The 21,338-nt window shown below is 34.1% G+C and overlaps 1 protein-coding gene across 1 annotated transcript in view; it reads right to left on the bottom strand.

Annotated features, from left to right (window-relative positions):
- The window catches only part of NAALADL2 (N-acetylated alpha-linked acidic dipeptidase like 2), a 406,653-nt gene that overhangs the window by 148,356 nt on the left and 236,959 nt on the right, over positions 1–21,338 (bottom strand). The window contains exons 6-9 of the mRNA XM_033006356.1: positions 17,299–17,442; positions 12,279–12,371; positions 7,618–7,823; positions 5,967–6,086 (exon numbers count right to left, since the gene is read on the bottom strand). Coding sequence (XP_032862247.1) covers positions 5,967–6,086; positions 7,618–7,823; positions 12,279–12,371; positions 17,299–17,442 — 563 coding nt within the window. The remainder of the gene's footprint in view (positions 1–5,966; positions 6,087–7,617; positions 7,824–12,278; positions 12,372–17,298; positions 17,443–21,338) is intronic.

Genomic DNA, 21,338 nt, shown 5'->3' with positions numbered 1-21,338 from the left:
GATAGAAAATACTAGTAAATCATTTAAAGTCACAGCACTTCATAAAGTAAACATTTTCATGAATGTCTAAAGAATAACCACAACTAGAAGATGCTGAGATAGAGGGAATAATGGTGTTTCAAAGAGCACTTTAAAGCATCCCATTGTCAGAATATGAGGTTAGCACAATTAAGGCATAATTTATTACCACAAAAATGCATATCTAATACTTTCAGCCAGGTTAAATATCTATCACATTACTTAAACTATTTCACCATTTCTATTATATAACAAATACATTGTCTGCTTCTCATTATTCAGATGTGGTTTTTTCCACATTGATTTGCAGAGTAGAAAGTGCGTTGTGCTGCACAAAATTTCGTTTATTTTTCTGTCTCATGCAGAAATAAGGAACATGTGGCTGTAACTGTTATGAGACAAATGACATAATGTAGTGTTAATTCTCATTTCATTTTATACTAATGTCTTGTAGATGCTGATTTAAATATGCTTTCTTTTTTTTCTGGTTATTTTACCATACACTTAATTTTTGAACATGCATTTGTTTCCCATGTCCTATTGATGTCGTATAGCTTATAGCTACTAAGTCGATTTGATTCAACACTGCAATTAATAGTGTCCAGAAAAAACATTGAGAAAAACTTTTCAGTGATTTGTGTTTATGTAGAAAATTTAAAATATCCAGAGCTGTCAATCTATCTTCATTCATAAGAGCTGGAAGTCTACTTTTAAACTCTCTACATGAAAGGTTTTCTATCACTAAGAAAATGTCTTTCTATTATCATGAAGAAGTCAGTTTTGAAGGGAAATAACTAGAAATAATAAGGTGAAATTAAGCAAAGGAATACTTAGACAGAAATGAAGTCAACTTTTCTAATACTGTAGTCTGGAAAAAGTCTCTGGAAGGAAAAACCCAATTCCATTACATAGTACTGTTTATTACATTAGACATTTTTAATTATATTGGACAGTAGAAGCCTAGAACAAAAATGCATTCTACAGCAGATAAAGAATTACTGGGAATTATCTCACATACTCCAGTACTACATTTAAAGATAATAAAATGTCCAGATATCTTCAATTTTATCTACAATGTCTACCAAAGTTGACACATTCCAAAACAAACAAACAAACAAACCTGCTGAAAATACACATAATTTATTCATTTACCAGAAGAACTTAATATCTTAATTTCATAAAGATGGGGAAGGATGTGGAAGCAGGAAACCTTGATTCATTAAAAATAAAATACTATTGGCAGATCCCCAGTAAGATCACAGAATAAAAAATAGTTCACTTGCATTCTTCCTTGTTAATAAAATTTTTTTCCCTATGGTTAACAGCAGTAGTATTTTCATAACATCAAAATGTATAAGTAGGTTTAAATGATTACCTACTGTATGAATCTGCATTTATCTATTAAAATTGCTTAATTTGAAGGAAGAATGAAAAAATATACAAGAGTGGACAAAGCAACATTTTATCAAAATAAAAGCATTATTAGCAGATGCAAAGTACCTGCTGCAACTCCAAGATCAAATCCATCATTAAATGAAATGTTGCTTTTCACACTGGAGAAGCAGCATCTTAATGAATTTAATAGAGCTGGCAGTGAAGCGCTGTCTATATTAACAGCACCATTTTAACACAGTTATGAATTCCTGAGACAGGAGTTGACAACATAAACTTCTGATTGTCAAAAGATTTCTTTGGTTTTCAACACAAATATAAGAAGTAACACCAGCAATTAATTGTAACACTAAAAGCAATTATAAGTAAAGACTGAAAATTCATGGGGAAGCGATAATCTTCTGTTATATAGCATACAACAAGCAAATAAAATATTTTAACAGTTTTTTTCTTCTTTACAACCAACTGATATATGAGGCATAGAGATCTATTATTAAATGCTGAAGGTAAAACAAAATAAATGAGAAACACATAGAAGTTGGTAGAAAAGAATCAATGCTGACATTAATATAATATTTTTTTAAAAATAATCAAGAAATAATAGTAACAAGCATCTATATAGAATTTTATCTTCATTTCTACTTCAAAAGAAAAAATAGTTTTCTCTCAAGAACACCACATTTAATTGTAAAGATGATTTATGCCTTTTACTCCATTAATAGAAACAAATATTGATAAATAGCATAGACCAATACTTGGTACAGTCATTTTTAATGCTCAACTCATTCTTCGATAGCTTTAAATTGCTCTTTTTCCTAGGAGAGAGGAGCAGTATGTTTTCTTGGGTTCAGCAATGACAGCAGACCTAGACTCTCATCAGCAGTGGTCATACAATCAGTCAAAAGAGAACAGTAAATAATTTATGTTTCATAATAACTTCTTTACTTGTGAAATGTTAATTATAGAAAAATTCACTAATGGCCTTATTTACAGAGAATGAACGTCAACATCAAACAAACCCAATTTACCAGTGATGCTCTGCCAACAAGTGGTGATTCACTAACCGAGCAAGTGAATTAACAATTATTTTCCTTACAAAATAACAGTAGGCAAAAAACATAACCTGGCAGTATTTCCCTCCTGTTTATGTGGACACTAATTAGCATAGTTATATAAAAAAGATTTGAATTAAATATGTCAAGTTCTCAGAATTGTTAGAATTCATTTTGCTTAATTAATCCAAATATTTGAATTAGCTTCTTCATGTAATATGGTGTTTCAAACAGAATCCCACTGAATCCCACTGATAGGCACATAAAATTATTATTTGCAGACTGCTCATGTAGCTCTCTTTTGAAACTTGCAACTAAAATAAAGATGTAATCTCTTTACATAAAACATCTTTAAGAAGTCATGATCTCTGCTAATTAGCCAAGCACTTATCCTATTCTCTACCTGACCACAAGATCTCACACTGTAGACAACTCATCAGGCTTATGATTTATCTTTTTATTGGTAAGTCTAGAATATTCATACAAACTAAATTTCAGCAAAAATTTCTTCCCTAATTTTCCCAGTTTGCAGAAATTAAGGAAAAAAAAGTAATAAAATGTTTTGGAAGCTGCAGTGATTAGCAAGTGTCCAATATTTTATTTTAGAAAAGCCACATATTTACAGCACATAAGGTAAACACTTGTCCTGATTGTATGCCTTTGCCTATCTCACTTTGCCATTTCTCCACAATTCTCTTTAAGCTATAGTCCTTGTAGCATTCATGGAGTGTTCTGCATTTAGTTTGATTTTTACTCAAGTTTTCTTTCATAGGGCAAACTAGTTTTTTATTATTTTCCCTAGAATCCTAATATTTAACCTTTGTGGGCATTTGTAAGAACCATTAATTGTCTCTAGAAATAATTCTCCCTCTGTTTTACTAAAATGGAGTGTCCACAATTTTAGCACAAGAGTGCGCACTGAAAAAAAAAAAACTCTGTCCTCAGTGCAAATGGTGAGCAGATCTTCATTTCCCCCTGCTCAAAACAGTATTGCAACACTATTTAGGAATAGGAAAAAATAATGCAAACCAATCTCTTTTGTTGTGGTCTAAAAATGTAAGTATGAGTTTTATCATTGAATTCAAAGTTACAGTGTGGTATCTTTCAGGTATCCATAAAATATGGGAATTTTCTAGCTAACTAAACCAGACTGGCTATTTTCTCATTTCATTTTAAAACTAATTGATATTATTAATTCTAAATTCCTGTTTCACCTTCATTTCTGTTCTAACAAAACTAATTCCAGATAATTACTCTTACAAATTAAAATGATCTTTGTCTCTCACTGGACTTTTTAAGCACTTCTTTGCAACCTCTACCTGTTAACAAAAATCTCATATGAATGGACTCACAATTTCTTCAAGATGAGATGAGGTCCAAAATGTCATATTTTACCCCATTTGCACTATCATAATTTTGAGGTAATCTGTAATTACATTGTCTTCTTGGCAAGTGCTAGATGTAATATCAATATTCTTTATAAGTAGATCAGTCTTCTAGAGAAAAACTTCTAGACACATGGCAAACTGTGAGTACCCGTGGGAAAAAATTAAAATCTGTGCTGGGCTGTTCCATCACTGTCGATATACTTGACATGAATTCAGAAATCTATCCGGCATTTGGAAGCAGTAATTCCTACAAATCTTTTTAATGTCACCAACTGTATGATAGTTGCATTAATTATGTATAATATTATCCTGAAAAAATAAAACTATACAGATTACCTTGTATGCATTTTGTCTTTTTCTTTTTAAATGGGGCTTCAGGATAAATGTGCAGAATCAATACAATCTCAATAATGAGGCCTTAGCCACTAAAGAATTAGAGGTGAGATGGAGGGTGTTTACTGGAAGAAGAAAACCCTGAAGTTCTAGTCATGGTTTACTGACTGTTAACTAATTAACTGGTGCAAGGTAGGACTGCTAAGAGAGGCTGTGTCTGTACTACCAGATAGGGTACATTTGTATGACAGCAAGAAATACAAAACACTGCAACATCACACCCAAGTGGAAGTGAAAAAGAGACTTCCTTTTGTTTCTCTCCAAAATGGAGGGCATGACTGGAACACTCTTACTAAAATGGTGTTGATTAGAATAAAAGAATCAAATCTGAATAAAGTGATAGACAGATAATAAAGTGTCTGCTGCACAGCTCCAGACAGTTTACAGTTTTCAGATCATTGCCATGGATCATATTATGAAGTCAAAGAAACAAAATGAGAAAAAAACAAAACAAAACAAAACAAAAAACCCAACAAATAGCTCAAGAACCTAAAGTAATGAATTTACTCCTTTAAATGACAAATACCTGCTTTCACGAAGATAAGACTGCAAGCACCATTAGGTTAGCAAAAGGGTAGCAACCTGTCAGAATAGTATTTCTTGCAAATACAGTACCTAAAACTTGTAATAAAATTTTAATTGACATATCCATAACACCTGTAGGCTCATATATATAACATTATAGATAATTTTCCATAAATAATGGCCTTTTTTTCCCTGAAAATAAATTATTTTGTATTGCATTTTTCACAATACTTACACAGAATAAACCAGATCCTTTCCACGAGGAAATTACCACCTAATCACTGGACAGGAGAGGTGGTTAAAACATTGCTAAGGAGCAATTTGAATGATACCATTTTACTAACTGCATTGGACAACAACTGCCAAGCAAGATCAGTCTTAAACTATTTAATTCAAGGTGCTACTTTGAGCAGTGTTTAGTACCAAATGCTTCAGAGGCAAGTCAAAGAAACATCAGAATAACATAATGAGTATTAGCTTGGCCAATTTACGGAAAAAACATCTAAAAGTCATACTTTATGAAAGTCAAATTAAACTCCATTTTATGCATGCCACTTTAAACTGTTTTTATGATTTGGTACGTACCTTATATTATTTTTAATACATTTTAAATATTAACAAATTCAGCAACCTCAGAAATGGCAATAAGATCATTAGTTGAAAGTCTATGTGCACTTACACCAGCATAACTACAGAATATCCTGACTGTAGAGTAGTTACAATAGTGTAGCTGAGCACTGAACCTGACATAGTTACTTTAGACAGTATATATTACGGTAAGAGTAATACTATTCCTGTGTGTCACATTACATCTGGTAAATATACAGGTTTAAATGCAAATTAAGAAACAGTCTGGAAAGATCAGATTAGAAAATAAATATGTGCTTTGTGCTAAAGAATAACAAGTATGTTATTTTAAAGCTTCCAAAAGGTGAAAAAGCTGTAAGCTATGCAGGCATGGTGAGACTTGGCATAATGAGCTGTTGAAATAAGTTATTCTTTCCAACCTCTTAATACATCTTGTAATTTTAAAAATAAAATTTAACCTGCTTATTTAGTAAAAACAGTTCATGTGTATTTGTGAAGTTAAAACACGTAAACAAAACCTCCACCTAGAGTTATCTAAAACCAACTGCCATCACGTAGGTTAACCATGTAACCTCATAGACCACATGTGAAAAAATATTTTATTTCTAACCTCTGCTGCGAGTTGCTGAAGAGAAGGGGATGCAACAGGGTGTAAAGTTGCGTTGCCTCTGACTGGATTATGGAGGCTAACGTAAGCCACAACATTTCTTTGAAGAACTCTCTTGAGATCCTACAACACAAGCAGAGCAATGGTTATTGCTATGCATGACTATAATTAAAACTTGTTTTGTTCTTGCAGTTCCTTCTAGGGAAAAACTGCATCCTATGTTTTTGTCCACTGTGATTCCCTAAGTATTGCTTAACTACTATTTCTTACAATATGCTGTTAAGAACTTCAAAGGATATCTTAGTGTTATTTCTCTATATAGCAGAAGTTATAATTCCATTTCACACATCATCTCAACAAAATGCAAACAGGCCTGGGAGAAATGAAAAATTACTATGCTTGTAAGGCCAAAAATGAAAACATTACATACTGTGAAACAACGTGATGGCCTTTTAAACTTACGCCTGACAGAAAACAAACTTCAAAAGCAATAATTATCAAGAGTTACATGTACTTTAATTTTTAGAGACCAAATTCAGATTTTAATTGCATAACTTTCCCCGTGTTTTCATTTTGTTATTTTTTAGACTAGAAAAATAGTACGTACAAACTGTTTCAATTTTTATCTCTTTTTAAAAAAGATCCCCTTTGCCTTTTCAGTAATGAGTTACTCTTTGCATGAAATGGCTCTTTATATTGAACAGAAGGGGTGTAACGCAATTACATCTGATGTAAAGCTGACTTGAAGTGGAACTAAACAAATTTTTCTTCCAGCTTGGATCTTTTCAGTTTGATTTTTTCACCCCCTCTTGTTTCTGAAGAATAATCCTGTTGGCAGTATAAAACTTCAATGAGAGCTAGCCACTTCTCACACAGGATAAAAAGCAATTAACTCTTCATTAACTCTTCATTTTATGTACTGTTTTAATTCAGTAGCCATGAACCTCTCTGCTAGCTATTCCTTTAAGTTATCAACTGAAGTCCACCGTAATCTTATATACACAACAATACTCTGATGAGATATTTTCTTTCAATAAGCTGATTTCTATTCTGTTGAAAGTAAGAGCCCAAGGAATTGTCTGTGTCAGATTTTATCTAACTCATTAGCACAAATATGTGAAAAGTGAATCAGCGTTAGCCGTGGAGACACTGAAATGTTTATGTAATTAATGTAAACCATAGTATGGATCTCTTCATTCAGTGTGTGCTGGGTTCAGTTCTCGCCACACTACGCCAATCAATTAAAAATTAGCAATCGTTGAACCCCCAAGAAGGAGAAAAAGCCCTCTAAGCTACTCCTCAGACTAGGTCTTCCTTGAGGCTTTCCCTGCTCCACCAAATTCTGGCAATGCCCTATTTTACAGTCCTCTGCCAAATTAGGGTGGAGAATCCGCTCACAAAGGTGTTGTACGTGCAACCTTTTCAAATATGGAAATAACTTACCATCTCATTATCACACATGCTCTGTTCCACAAGAACTGCCTCTATCTATGGATGTTCTCACTGCATTTGCATTTGTACATTTACATGAATATACACAAACAGATGTCACAGACCAGTTAATGAACCACTATTTCTATGTGGTAATTGCATATCGTTTTCATGCTTTCAACAAAAATAATCTTTATTGCAATGAGTCCTAAAATTATTTTACCTCTGCCCATTCGTAGGAACCAATGTTCCCAAATGATGTTCCTCCCCATGAGCAGAAAACAATGGTCCGGTCAGGTCTCCAGCCTCTCTTAACCTTCAACATCAAGGCTTGTATAAATGCTGTGATGATAGCAGTGCTACTGGCCCATTCTTGTCCACCATAAGTATTCAAACCATTGTGATGACTACCAATGATGACGTATCTGTCTGAAATGTGAAAAAACAGACAGACAAAAGAATCTTATTTCTTCTGGGTACTAGTACTAAAAGAATTTAAAAAACCCCTAAAAGATCAACTGTATTAGTAGTCAGTAATGTCATTAATACAACACAATGCTGTCAACAAAAATTTATACGATCATGTGCAAGACAATTATACAATATAAATACATAAAACTGTGAATAATATTTAAAAATAAACTAGCAAATAAATATACGTATATACTTTCCTAATTTAATCCCTGTGCCCTTGTTTTCATTGTTTGCTTATTACTCTCATAAATCTGACACATACCATTTTTACAGCCAGGACTTTGACACATATAATAATCTAATAAAGTTCCATGCTCACATTAGTGTGTTATGAAAAAACACAAATGAATAAGCAGGAAACTCTATCTTCAATGCATATTAGCATCCAAAAAAAGAAAACAAAAGGTGTGGTAGTACAATGAGAAACATAGAGAAAATACACAAAGTATTAGTACTCCCTCACCTGGAAGACTGTGTTCAGTGCTCACCACCCTATCTCAAATAAGACATTGCAGAAACAGCAGTTGAGAAGCTGGTAACCAGAACGGTTATATATCAGGACTTAGACTTCCATGTAAGGAGACATTGAAAAGACCTGGACTGCAGGTTTAGAAAGGAGACATGACAGAGGAATAGAGATAATGAATGATACAGAAACGATAAGTTAGACCTAGCAACTTTGATGATACTGGAAGAAAGTATTTTATAAAATGAAAAGCAAGAAGTTCCAACCTGAAATAAAGAACATGCCTATGGTTATGCAGAAAAAAAAACCCACATTTTTTTTTTTTTTTGGAGAAATTAAATGAAATCTTCATCTCTCAAGTCATAGTATATAATCTAAATGCTAACTCACAAGTGTAAAGACCTTATTTTATTCCAAAAGGATGATGTGGCATGAAATAACATGAATGACTAGTGTGACTGACGTGTGTCAAGAAGTCTAAGCAGAGTTATGCTGAATGACTTATTAAACTATTAGACCTCCTGTGTGAGATGAATTCACTACCCGAAGCCTCTTTGAAGGACTGCTTACTGGTTGTGTTCTGATATTAGTCAGGTCTCTTTCTGGTCTAGATCTAGACTTCTAAAGGTGTTCTCCCCATATTTCAGGATACAGGTAGAGAACAGAAGAATAGCTATCAAGTGATGCCAGATCCACAACAATGTCTGAATGTCATTTGGGTTCCAAAATGTGCAAAAAGTTTTGGTTTTCTTTCTTTATCCAAAGGGATTCATTCTTCACTGTTGTCAGTTCACTGGATTATAGCAACATATAGGAGGTAAAATGCCCGCGTTTTATAGTTGCTTATAAAATTAATTATCTAATTCTCAGTATTTTTCACAGTGACTGCTGCCTAGAAACAATTTTAACTGAACAGCAACATACTTTGATTATAAAACCCTTCTCTACCAAACTGGACTTTTATCAATTTTGTTCAACAAAATACATGGTGATGTTTTTTCATAAGGAGTCAAAAAAGCTTTACAAACAGGGGATCTGTTGTGTATCTGTAACATAGTTTCAATCCACTGATTGGGGGCGTATACAGGTATGTAAATGAAAATTTCTTTCTAAAAGCAGATACGCACAATGTAAAACTAAGTGCACATAAGAAATTGATGTAACAAAATGCAATTTAGATCATATGATTTTGCAACTTGTGTGTTGCATCATGAGACGTTTAATTACAGGTTGCACTGACAGTGAAAACTCAGAGGATCTTCAACTCAGTGTTAGGAATTGAGAACAAAAATGAATGGCCTTACAGGCTTCTAGGTTGTTAGAGGAAGTGCCACTAACACAGGGAGATCAGACAGGATCAATGCTGTACTATGCTATACTATGCCATACTATAATCTCTCTTCAGTCTGTGAACAGCATATGTAAAGGGGAGTGGGAAGAGACCTTATGTGAAGTGGTATAGGACATTTTGATGGAGAAGAAAAATGCAAGCAGCAACTTACTGTAGGAGATGCCAGCTGAATGAACAGGGGTAGAACATAACAGCTGGTGCCTCCTTTGAAATTTTTCATCTTTGAACACCTCTCCCTCTTGAATAGAGGCAATACCCTGAAGCAAATGACTATAGAAAAAGTGTAGGAGAAAGGATGGTCATGCTTACAGAGGCAGCAGATGCCCTTTCTCATAATCATTTGCTGAAGCATGTAGAGAAAGAGATCACATGGTAAGAAAAAGGAGAAGGAAAGGACTAGAGATAGAGAAAAAAATATCGATCAGATACTTTTGAAAATGATCAGATGGGATAGGTTTCAGGTTATTGATGGTCTGGACAACAGGGATTTATCATTAAAAAAGAGTGACTTTGTATTGTCTTCTCTTGTTATACATTCCATTTTCAACCATGTCCAATAGAGCTATAAAACCAGTGTTATGTTTTCCAGGTTTCAAAAGGCTACCAACTATAACATTTCTTCTGCTCCTAAATCTTTTAGTATCTTGGTTGAATATCAGATGTTCATTGTTACTCCACAGATCAAATGTCAAATAGAACCACCAATACATAGGTGTGTTTTCTGTGTCTGTGTTAGAAGGCCTTTAAGCAAAAAAAAAAAAAAAAAAAAAAGATCCACCCTTGGTGATGCTCTGCAGTCTTTCATTAAGTGCTGAAGATAAACTTTGCTTTCCTTCTGCATTTCTGGGAACATAAAGGTGAATATTTCAGGCGTATGAAAGGAGTAAGACCCCATCAAAATGACAGAGAATCAATGCCATGAAAACATCAAGTGTTCAAAAGCAGTTGAGAGGGCATGGCTATGCTATCAACCAGGAAGAGTAAAGGAACAAATGAAGATTTAACATTGTCTCTATACAAAATGTTATCCACGGCGCATTACATGCTTAATTTCTGACTACATTAGAAACCAGTTCTTATGGCCGTTGTTCAGCAAGACATTTTACAGGACAAACTGTTGTCATCTGGGCAGTGTTATTGACTTCACTTGGTTACATATATTTAAAATCTCTAAGTTAAGGATATAATGACATACCTTTATAAAGTGGCTTCTAATGAAGAACGCAATAATAAGATGGACGATTCAGGTATAGAGAAGATAAAGAATTTAGTAAACAGAAACTGAGGCACGCTTTTTATTATTTGTCTTGCTTCTGTTTCACAAATCAGTAGACAGTATGTCTAAACATGGCAGTTTCTACCTTTCAAATTCCATGACAGCTATTTGCAAAACGTTAGCAATAGTAGATGAATAACTTCAAATTCTCGAAGGAAATTTAATTCTTTAATCAAATTAAATTCACTGCACTAATATGTTGCTTGAAAAAATATTGTTGTGGTGAAAAGTACAGCATTCAGCACATACAAAACTGAGTCGCCACTTCACTAACAGGAATAAATTAAATCTTCTCCACCTCCATTCCATCACTTAAAATATGAAATGACTGGCCCACCTCCTAAGGGGCTGTAGATAAATTTGTAACCTTTCTTCTGAACACAATAAAAGAGTATTAAGGCAAATGTGATGATGTTTTGATGATGATGCCATCTGTACATTAGGAATTGGACTGGGTCTACATTTTGCACTATGTAAGTAACCAGCAAGTGTTCATTCATGTTGCAGAAACCCTTCAACTTTTAGGCAAATTCACTTGCAGACAGAATAAGCTCAAAATTATCTTAATTCCTATGATGTCCTGATTATCGTACTATCTACATACAGCATCAAGAAGAGAGGGGGTCTGTGGTTTCTGTCGCAGTTGAACTTAGAATCTTATTGCTTAATTCTTAGACATACAGAACAGTAATTATTATTCATAGGCTTTTATAAAACTAGCTTAAGGCATGATTGTAACAGAAAATAAGGCTGCAGCAGGTGTGATTAAGAACTTAGTCACGGAGTTTTGTACACTATAATCACATTTGATATTAGATTCTTAACTAAGACAGAGATCATGCTGCCATACACCTTGGTTTCAGTGAGACACCTGAACTATGTAGGGATGTTCTGGGCCTGAAGCACAGTTTTATTTGTCACAAAATTCTGCTAACAGAAAAAAAAATCAAAACCTTTTCTGAAGTTGTATAGATAGCTTCCATATTAATTCAAATCATGCAATACAGTACACTCTAAAATTAAAATCACCAACACAGTTACTTGGTATAAAATACTAATACTCTATATGGTATATGTGTAATCCCTGCTTGTTGTCTAAAAACATGCTTATTGTAACTATAATATCCTCTTGATCTCATTCTCTGCTTAACCTTTATGTTCTGTTTTGTCATAAATCAAATCACAAAGTGACTACAACAAGGGGTCTCTCCCTCTACTGTATTAGTGCATTATCTGGCAAAATAAATCCTGATCCCAGGTATGACTGCCAGCCATCATGAAACAAATAATCAATACAAATGATAAAGGGCTACTTACCAGGAAATACAGTTCCTTTTAAATATCCAATAACATTAGAAATTGTCTTGTAAGTGGTGACTGACTGAGTATTCAGACTGATTATTTTTTTGACTGTTAAAAGATATGAAGAAAAAACAAGAATGTGTTAAACTTGTTTATGCAGCCAAGAAATCTACAGGCGGCAGATATAAATTCTCCACACATAATTAAAAAAAAAAAAAAGAGAAAGAAAAGACAATAGCAAAGATAAAAAAAAGATAATGAACAAGAACCAGAGGTTAAAACATGAAATATTATATTATTTTTTTAGTCTCATTTTGGTAGAGGGGTTCAAATCTGGAATCTCAAAAGAGATCTCTACTTCATGAGTTAGAAGATCATTCAATTCACCCAATAAATGCTGCCTGAGTATGGCAGGGAAAAGAAAAAAAAAAAAGTATGATTTACATAATTCTGTGAAAAGGAAATTTGTTTTACTCTTTATAGGTTTTTCTCACTTAATCCTTTGCCCAGGTCAACATTTCAAAAACATTCACATATTTATATTTGTTTTACATTACACAATTCTTCTGGAGAAAACCCCTGCACTAAATCAGATGGGAAAAGTTAGACGTCTGCATTACTAATCACTTTGCCAGCATAGCCTTTGGTGATATACTTGCAAATTTATGCCAACGCAAGACAGCTTTTGTTGGCTTAGCTGGTATCAGCTGAGGAAATGGTGTAAATACAAAGGCAGAAAAATTCCAAAAGCTGCTAAAATGTAAGCCACTATTGCTACACCATTTGAGACTGTAGCACAGGATAAAGCCAGAGAAAAGTAAATGTCTGAGTTAAAATAGCTTAAAAAAAATTAACTGTCTTTTGCTGAGAATTACTGTCATTCCCTCTGTCCCCCAGGTGGGACACACTAACCATACTAACTCCTGCAGTCCGTGGCAATGGAAACAAAACAACCAACTACAGGGAGCTGCTGATACTTTTAAAATGTTTCGTTTGCATTATAATAGACTATATTAACATTCATCTCATCTGAAAGGTCATAACTTCTATCTGAGAAAAGTGAAAATGTCTTAAACTGCATTAACTTAAATGCTAGCAATCGTCTGACAATAACCACTGTGTCATCCCAGACCTTCAGGGAGGTTCTCTGACATCCAGAGTACTGCACCACCCCCACGACAGACCTGTGTTTAAAGGCCTCTTTGAGCCAGAATTCCTTCAATGTCCATATCCCAACTGTCACAGACTAAAATTAAAATATTCCACGGATCATTTTGCTCTCTATCTCCCAGGCTATTATCCTCCCACAGATGTATTTCTAACAGTTTGTTTCCTGGCTTTGTTTCCTGAGATGTCTGGAATATGCAAGTGGGGAGTTTACTGCAACATGTAAAATAAAAACAATATATCTCTACAATACTGTTCTTCAGGGTTCATTTGCTGGTACTTCATCTGGTAAATTTACTTTAAAATTCTCTTAAAATAAAATCCGATCTATTTTCATTCACTAGTCTTAATTGATATTTGAAAAAAGCAAATCAACTGCTAGGATCTTTCTTTGTTTTAAAAAAATGTATTATCAATATTTATTCTACTTTTTACTCAGACAAAACTTCCTCTGCTATCAATAGATGTGTCCTCTGTGTGACAACTCTGCTTTGGCTAGAATGCAACAGTAAAAAAGATGAAAGTCAAACACAGTTAATTAAAAATAAACCACACCATACTATTTTGCAATAATCAATCACAGCAAGTTAATATTTTGATCTGTCATGCATATGTTGGGGTTCAAGTAGCAACTAACTTTGCCCTTCTGATGTAAGTTTCTGTAAGGTTTGTTGACGCCATGTGATGATGAATTGTTTGTTCTGTAAATCTACAAATACTATTCTAGATTATTTAAAAATATTTAATTACAAAATATATTAATTCATACCATTCCCAGCACTGCACTATCACCTATGTTTTTTTTTGGTCTTTTAAAAACATGTGAAAACAGGTCATGGTATCCATGTTGATTAAGCAGTTTAAATTTAATCCGTACTATGCAAGTTACTTCTTGATGCTGTTTCTTACCTACAACTATTCCAGAGCCAATTTACTCTGCTTAAAAAAGATTTTCAAGGAAAAACTGATTTTCTTTCCTTTTCTAATTCTACAACACATTAGAGATATGTTTCTTTAGGCCCCATTCAAACAAAAAGAAGATAAATCCTTTTGAAGACAACTGACTTAACTGCTTTTCCTTAATCAACATCAACTATCCTGTCTTCAACTGACAAAAAAGAAATAGAAAATTAACTTCTAGCAATACACATACTCTGGAATCACATATTTGAGTTAGTAGTCATGTAGCACAGTAGTCAGTTTAAAGTGACTTGGACTTAAAGGCTTAGTATACCAGATGAAAAGGCTGAAAGTACTCTTTGGAGTATACAGCAGAAGTGAAATTTAATCCTATTTAAACAGTTCTGACAACAAACCACTCTTACTAATGCTATATTTTAAAGATCTTGACAACTTCTTCTCTTTTATCTGTATTGTCTGGAAAACTATGAGGAGACATCAGCTTAACATTATTTGGGATACACAGTGAGTTTATGTAAGCCAAAAGTCACCTCTGAAGTAGGAGAGCAGAGAAGTAGTTATTGTCAATATTTTTTATTTATTTGTTGACCCAAAATCTGTAAATTATCTCATATCAAATGACTACCTTCTCCTCTCATAATTCTATCTTCTCAGATGCAAATCATGTGAGTATGAAAACTGACACTTAAAGCCAAAGAAAAAAATTACACATGCATCTCTAGTGTTTTTAACTATCAGACTTCCAGGCTACCAGGCTTTCCATTTAACACCAAAGTATATGGTCATTAGTCATGAAAAACACTTTGCAAATTAAATTCTATGTGATAGATTTACTTTAAATACTCAAGAAATTTACATTGAAAAAGGATGATTTGCACCTGACTGATATCTAACAACTGGCAGGTAACTTAAACAACAAAGAAAGGTCAGTGCAACACAGCAGGCTTTCTTCATTTATGTGCATAGAGTGCTTTAGTTTTACAGCAATTTCCACAATGTTCTAGCAAATATCCTAGTGATACTCTGCAAAAAAAAAAAAAAAAAAATTGCAAGCTTCAGAAGTGTACAGTTTCTCTGTAAAACTTCACTCTTAGATTCCTTCTAATTGCCCATTTCTGGGAAAAAGTTCATGGGAGCACAGAATTTTAGATTAATGAGGATTAGCAACGATTCACCAAACTAAAAAAAAAAGGCAAATGTAATTATTAATTTAAACTAACACAAAACTAATAACTAACTTCAAATCCCACTATTCACTTTGTAGGTTCTAAGCATTTGATAAATCTCAGATGTTTCTCTTCATATCCTCCCACTCCCTCTGTCACATTATGTCTCTTGAAAACTGCAAGACTAAGGGAAAAAAGAGGCAATGTGAGAAAACTATATATAAATGTTTAATCATTTCTGATGAATTTGCTGTTCAGCTTTTTGAAATATACTGATGAGAGAATGATGATCATTTTATTCTAACAAATTTTAAGCCAACCAATCATCTGAATTGCTCATTCACCTCTTTTGACAGATAAGTGATGAGTTCTATGTCAAGTGAAATCTCTCCCTTAAGCTTCTTGAAATCAACAGGAAGACTGCAAATTCAGCCTTCACTGTTCTGATACACATTGATCTGTTCAGCATTTTCTCTTTAGCTATTATTATTTTTAAACAGTTATACAAGATTTCTTATCATGAGGCCAATCTTTTATGTCTTCCATTAAGGCTGCTACTGAACACTTCAGCACACTACATGCTCCGTCGCATCTATAGGTTCACCACAATTTCAAGGGAAAATATATCTTAATGCATTACAGAATTATGCAAGGCTTCTCATTGTAGACCCTACTTGCTCAATAAATAAAGAATTTTTTTAAAAATCCCCCATGGAATACTGTGGTTCAGAACCTTTACATGAAATCGGACATAAGCTGTTGTTTTCACCAAAAGTAAGCCAGATATGGATTGGCTCTTACTAGATTACTAGCCTGGAATATTCTTTCCAGAAATTTTACATCACACAGAATTCCTGCCTTCTCAGGGAAATAAAACAGACATGACACACTTGTCACAGAAAAAGTAGAGTAAGTTACCCTTTAGGTGATTCTGTCCTGCAGCCTCCACACAAAGCTGCTTGAGAAACAGACACAGTGCAGTCTTTTATCTTTCTAAAATGAGCGTCATTTGCCAGCCCAAATTCATGCTTCCCTTCAGGCATATCAGCTGTTGAAAAATCCTCCAATACTAGCAAGCTTCACACATCCTACCCGGAATGGTTAAGCAATTGTTCCTTCCTGTATAGATAGTCTTTGTCTGCTGGTTGTGAGGAAGATCAGCTCATCTCTAAAATATCTAGTCAGCCATGCATGGAGACCATGGTCCTGCCTAACCACAACAGCTTAAGCCTTGAAGCATGAGGTCTTTATGACTTTCTTTTTAGTATGTATAACTACAAATACTAACACAAGTCATAAAATTAATCAACCTTTTTTATGACTTGTTGTATTGTATTCCTATTCCACAATAACTTTCCAAAAGCAATAAAGAAGTGATACAGCACATACGTGATAGTACAATGGTTGCCATTAAAATTTGCTTTTACTGTTATCATCACTGTATATAATATATCACAGGATACAGTGCCTAACTTGATTGGGCCCCCCCCCCCCCTCCAAGACCACTGCTTCAAATCAATTAATTTAAACAGGTGTAATAATAAAATATACCATTTTTCTGCATTTTTTCCCATGAAAGATAGCCCAGTAAGAAACAAAAATTAATACAGAACTACTGCTTAAACATGCATTTCATCTAGAATGTTATCTGGAAGGTGTTTCTTCCTTCATTGAAACTCGCTGCAGTATCTTTGCTGGAAGACTGTGTTCTCAATTTTTTCCCCATCAGTCCTTGAAGAACGTTTCATAGTTAGAAAAAAGGATTATTTAAAAAGAATTACCTGTAGCTGGCAGTTGGAGGGGTACACACCTATCTTTTTGGACAGTGTCCTCAGGTAAGGAAATGAGTTTTTTGGCAAGCACTGCAGAAATGGGTTGTACTAACAGCATTGTGAGGTTCAGTCGATTTTGTCTGTAGATTCCATCTTAAACAACAGAAAGAGAACAGCAATTTAGTAAATGAAAATTAGAAGATTTCTCTTCTTCATAAACCCGAAAAAAAAAAAAAAAAGCAAATATCTACAAAAAAAGCTTAAAACAACATTTTTTAGATAAACAGCCATTATTTTGTACTTACCTTGCTGAAAACAAAAACAAAACCAAGCAAACAAACAAAACAAAACAACAAACCTTTCAAGAACATATGCCACAAAATTACATGTACATATTATAGTATTTGGGGAATAGTTCCACAAGAAAGTAACTGTCAACGAGTTCCAGCGGATATTCAATTGTATGTGATTTAAACACAACCAATTAAATTGGTGTGTAGTTAAAGGAACAAGTGAAATATAGAATTACTGATCAGCAATAACTTTCAAATTCAAGTAAGAACTGAACACAGACTTACAGGGAAGACCAGACATTTAAACGGCCTGAAATCACACATAGGTATCTGTCTGCACTGAACGATGCCACTACTTACAAGGATGCTTGTTTTGCTAGGGATGCCAAAATGTTTAAATCCTACAGAAGTTGTGCTATTTAGCACTAAAACTGTTTAAGGGTGAGCTATCACACAGAGAAGCTTTTGTGAGAACTTTGACAAGAAACACACCACAGACTATGCACGTTGATGATATAATGGCAACTTGCATATACTGTAAAGCCTAAAAATTTTAATATACACCTTCCTCTTTTAAATAATACAATCTGATCATCTCATCGATTTAAAATGGGTTCAACTCAACCCAGGACAACAGCTAAGGTGACTACAATTTATTTTATAAATGCAGGGGTGTTTTTTGTGATGGAAGGTTGAAGGCTCAGCTGGAAGAGGTATGGAATAGGAACATACTAAACAGACACGTCAAGTGGAGGAAAGCACAGGTCAGAAAGCAGCAGAATACTTTATTTACAGCTTTAAGATCTTAAGAAGCCACAGCTCAAACATCACATTGTCAAAAGATTCATGCATATTTTAAAATTGCCCTTTAACTGAAAAAATGTGAGTTTCCATACACATGACTGTCCAACATTTAAGCATGGGAAGTTTCCTGATGAGATAAAGAGAAATTTTGGGAGACCAACTGACAAAACTGGAAAAAAAAAGGCAAATTCTGCACATGGAAATGCTCTGAAGCACTTCAGGACAAAGTGCTCATTTGTATTTGTCAACTCTTTCAGCTGGCCTAATAAAGGTATCATCTCTTCTCATCAAAAACGATAATACTCTTTCAGATGAAAAGCCTACAATGGAAAAGGAGCACAGGTTTATAGCATAGGGCAGAAAACAGCTCTAGAACAACTTGCAAAACTCTAAAAGCCTTCTAATATAGCTGCCCATACCAAATCATTTCTAAACTTCCAATTACAGATTCAGAATACAAGGCGTCTCTCGGAGACCTATATGAAACAATATCACATTTTCTGTTGACATGGAGTTCTTTACAACAAGAAAGCATCCTTTACATTCCGTGTGACTACAGTCACAAAGGGAAGAAACTATCAGAAATTAGCAGCACACATTCTAATACATTTCTATAAAATTATTATCAGGAGCATTGTTATCGAACCACAGTATAAAAAAATCCACACACATCCTCCTTTTTTTTAATTTTCATGTTAAAAGCTCCCAAGACTTCTTGCAGTATGCCCTTAACCAGAATGCAAAAATTGACCAAGGCTATAACATTTAACTGTGGGGGTGGGGAAGAGTGGTTTTCAGCTTTAATACACAGTGAAAATGTTATCAGTGTTCACTTTGAAGGAATCAGACAAATTTTTAAGTGGGAAGGTGAAACTGGCTCAAAATATGATAATTTAGAAAAAGTTTTGTCTTATCGAAGCTAGGCAGGGTTGAAAATCCCTCAAAGTTGTTATTTCAATAAATTGATGGTAAAATCAGTTTGCTCAAGCTTTGAGAGTGTTTCTGGAATCAAAAAGAATCCTAAAATGTCCATCAGAGGTGTGTAACTGAGACATTATTTTCTGTCTATTGTTGGTCAATCTGTAGACTGTATTACAGGAGCAATGAAGCTCAAAATGTTGCAGATGAAAAGTATCTCTCCTTTCTCCATTTACTCACAACTTGAGCTTCACACCTGAATAAACTGTGAAAGGTACACTTTGGAGAAGAACTTGGAGGAGAAAACCTCCCATGTTTATAAGCGAGTCATTTCACAATAAAAGATGGAGTTTGAAGTATAGGACAAAAGAAGAAAAAAAAAATATTTAAGATATAGGAGAGATTTAAGTTATCCTTGAAGAAAAACTTTCTAATAGGAGGAATTCATAAAGACTTGTCTAGGCAGGTGGTAAAACTCTACAACTGAAACATTTTTGAAGAAAAGATTAAACAAACATCTGTCAGGAATAATACAGATACGGTTGATCCCCTCCCTGAGGGAAGGTGCTAGATCAGATGACCTCTTGACATCTCTTCCAGGCCTGACTTCTATATGATTCTCTAGTAACTGAACTTCCTCAACTGTTTACAAAAACGTAGTATAGGAATCAATAATGAAAAATGCTTTACAAAAAAAAAAAAAATAGTAAGAGTTCCTCCCCCTCTGCCAGCCATTTATTAGTTGCCATGAAAATACCTTATTCAGGAGACTGAGGAAAGCTATCTGCATAGTGATCAGGATTCAAAAGTGAAAGATTCAAGACCAATGTCCCCAGTAAAACAGAGTGCACATTTTAAAATCTGGAGATTTCCAGGGTTACTAGTTAAAGCACAGTCATTAAGTTTTTAAATGCTCATGGGCTTGCTACTATATCACCTGCAAAACAGTGCACTGCAACTTCATAAAGAAACCAGTGTATCGAAAGAACTTTGTGAAATTCTTGCTTGCTCTTTCCCTGCTGGGTGCCAAACTCCTTGGAGCACACAGTTCTTTCAGGATCTGTAAGCACAGCAAATGCTTTGAGAATAATTTAAATTTGAGATTTTTCTTGTAATGAAGTTTAGTTTGATAGGATGAAAATCTTCCAAGAAAAAGAATTCCTTCCTCTGTGAAAGTCTTAACAATCTAACCATGCCAGGCCTAAAACTGCTATTAAGAAAGACTCTAGAGAACATACTCGAATGCAAGAAGAAAAATATGCTAATCAATTAAGTTAATTTTAGGAGCACAAAAAGAGGCAATCTTTAGAAAGTTTCTGCATAGAAAGTGTGGACTATATTTCTAATTTTGCAGTGACTTGACTGTTTTCTGTGTTTTCTTTTTCAATGCAAGCACAAACATCGAGCATCAGTTTCCATACTGCTTAGTCTGGGATGCTCACTAGTAACCTAGTGTTTCATAGTCTTCTGTCACTTAGCTTACTGGTATTGGTAACATATTCTGAGATTTCTGACAAGTTTTCACTGAGAGAATTTAACAGTAATACTAGTGTACCACATGTCACTAAGTTCTCGGTTAAAGTACAATTTTGCCTTCTTTTCAATGATTTCAGCCAAGGCTGAAAAATCAGAGCACAAGAAACAGAAGAGTTAGTCACAGTGTCATACTTCTCCAGTCAAAAGAATATTGCTTTACCCACAGCAATATTTATTTATTTTTCTCTAACAAGTTTGTCCTATAAGAATCAACTTTCTGTTAATTTCTATTTAAATTCCAGATTCAGAGAAGGACTGGACAGAATATTGTATTTCATCATTATCTATTTATTAAAGTTATCCTCTGCCAGGATCTGATAAAACAAAAGTTAATAAATAAAACTGTAAATAAACAATTTACTGATAGAACTCATTAAAATAATTCCTTCTACGACCTGAAACACTGCTTTAATGATGTGTCCCCCCCAAATATGTAAGAAAAGCAGAGTCTGACTGAACACTGAACCATAATTGTACATACCCACATCCTTGACTTTC

Source organism: Tyto alba, unplaced genomic scaffold (genome assembly GCF_018691265.1).
Source record: "Tyto alba isolate M040663 unplaced genomic scaffold, T.alba_DEE_v4.0 Super-Scaffold_10, whole genome shotgun sequence".
In the NCBI taxonomy this organism is placed as follows: Eukaryota; Metazoa; Chordata; class Aves; order Strigiformes; family Tytonidae; genus Tyto; species Tyto alba.
The sequence above is the reverse complement of the archived record's forward strand: the minus strand, read 5'-3'. Positions and strand labels throughout refer to the sequence as shown.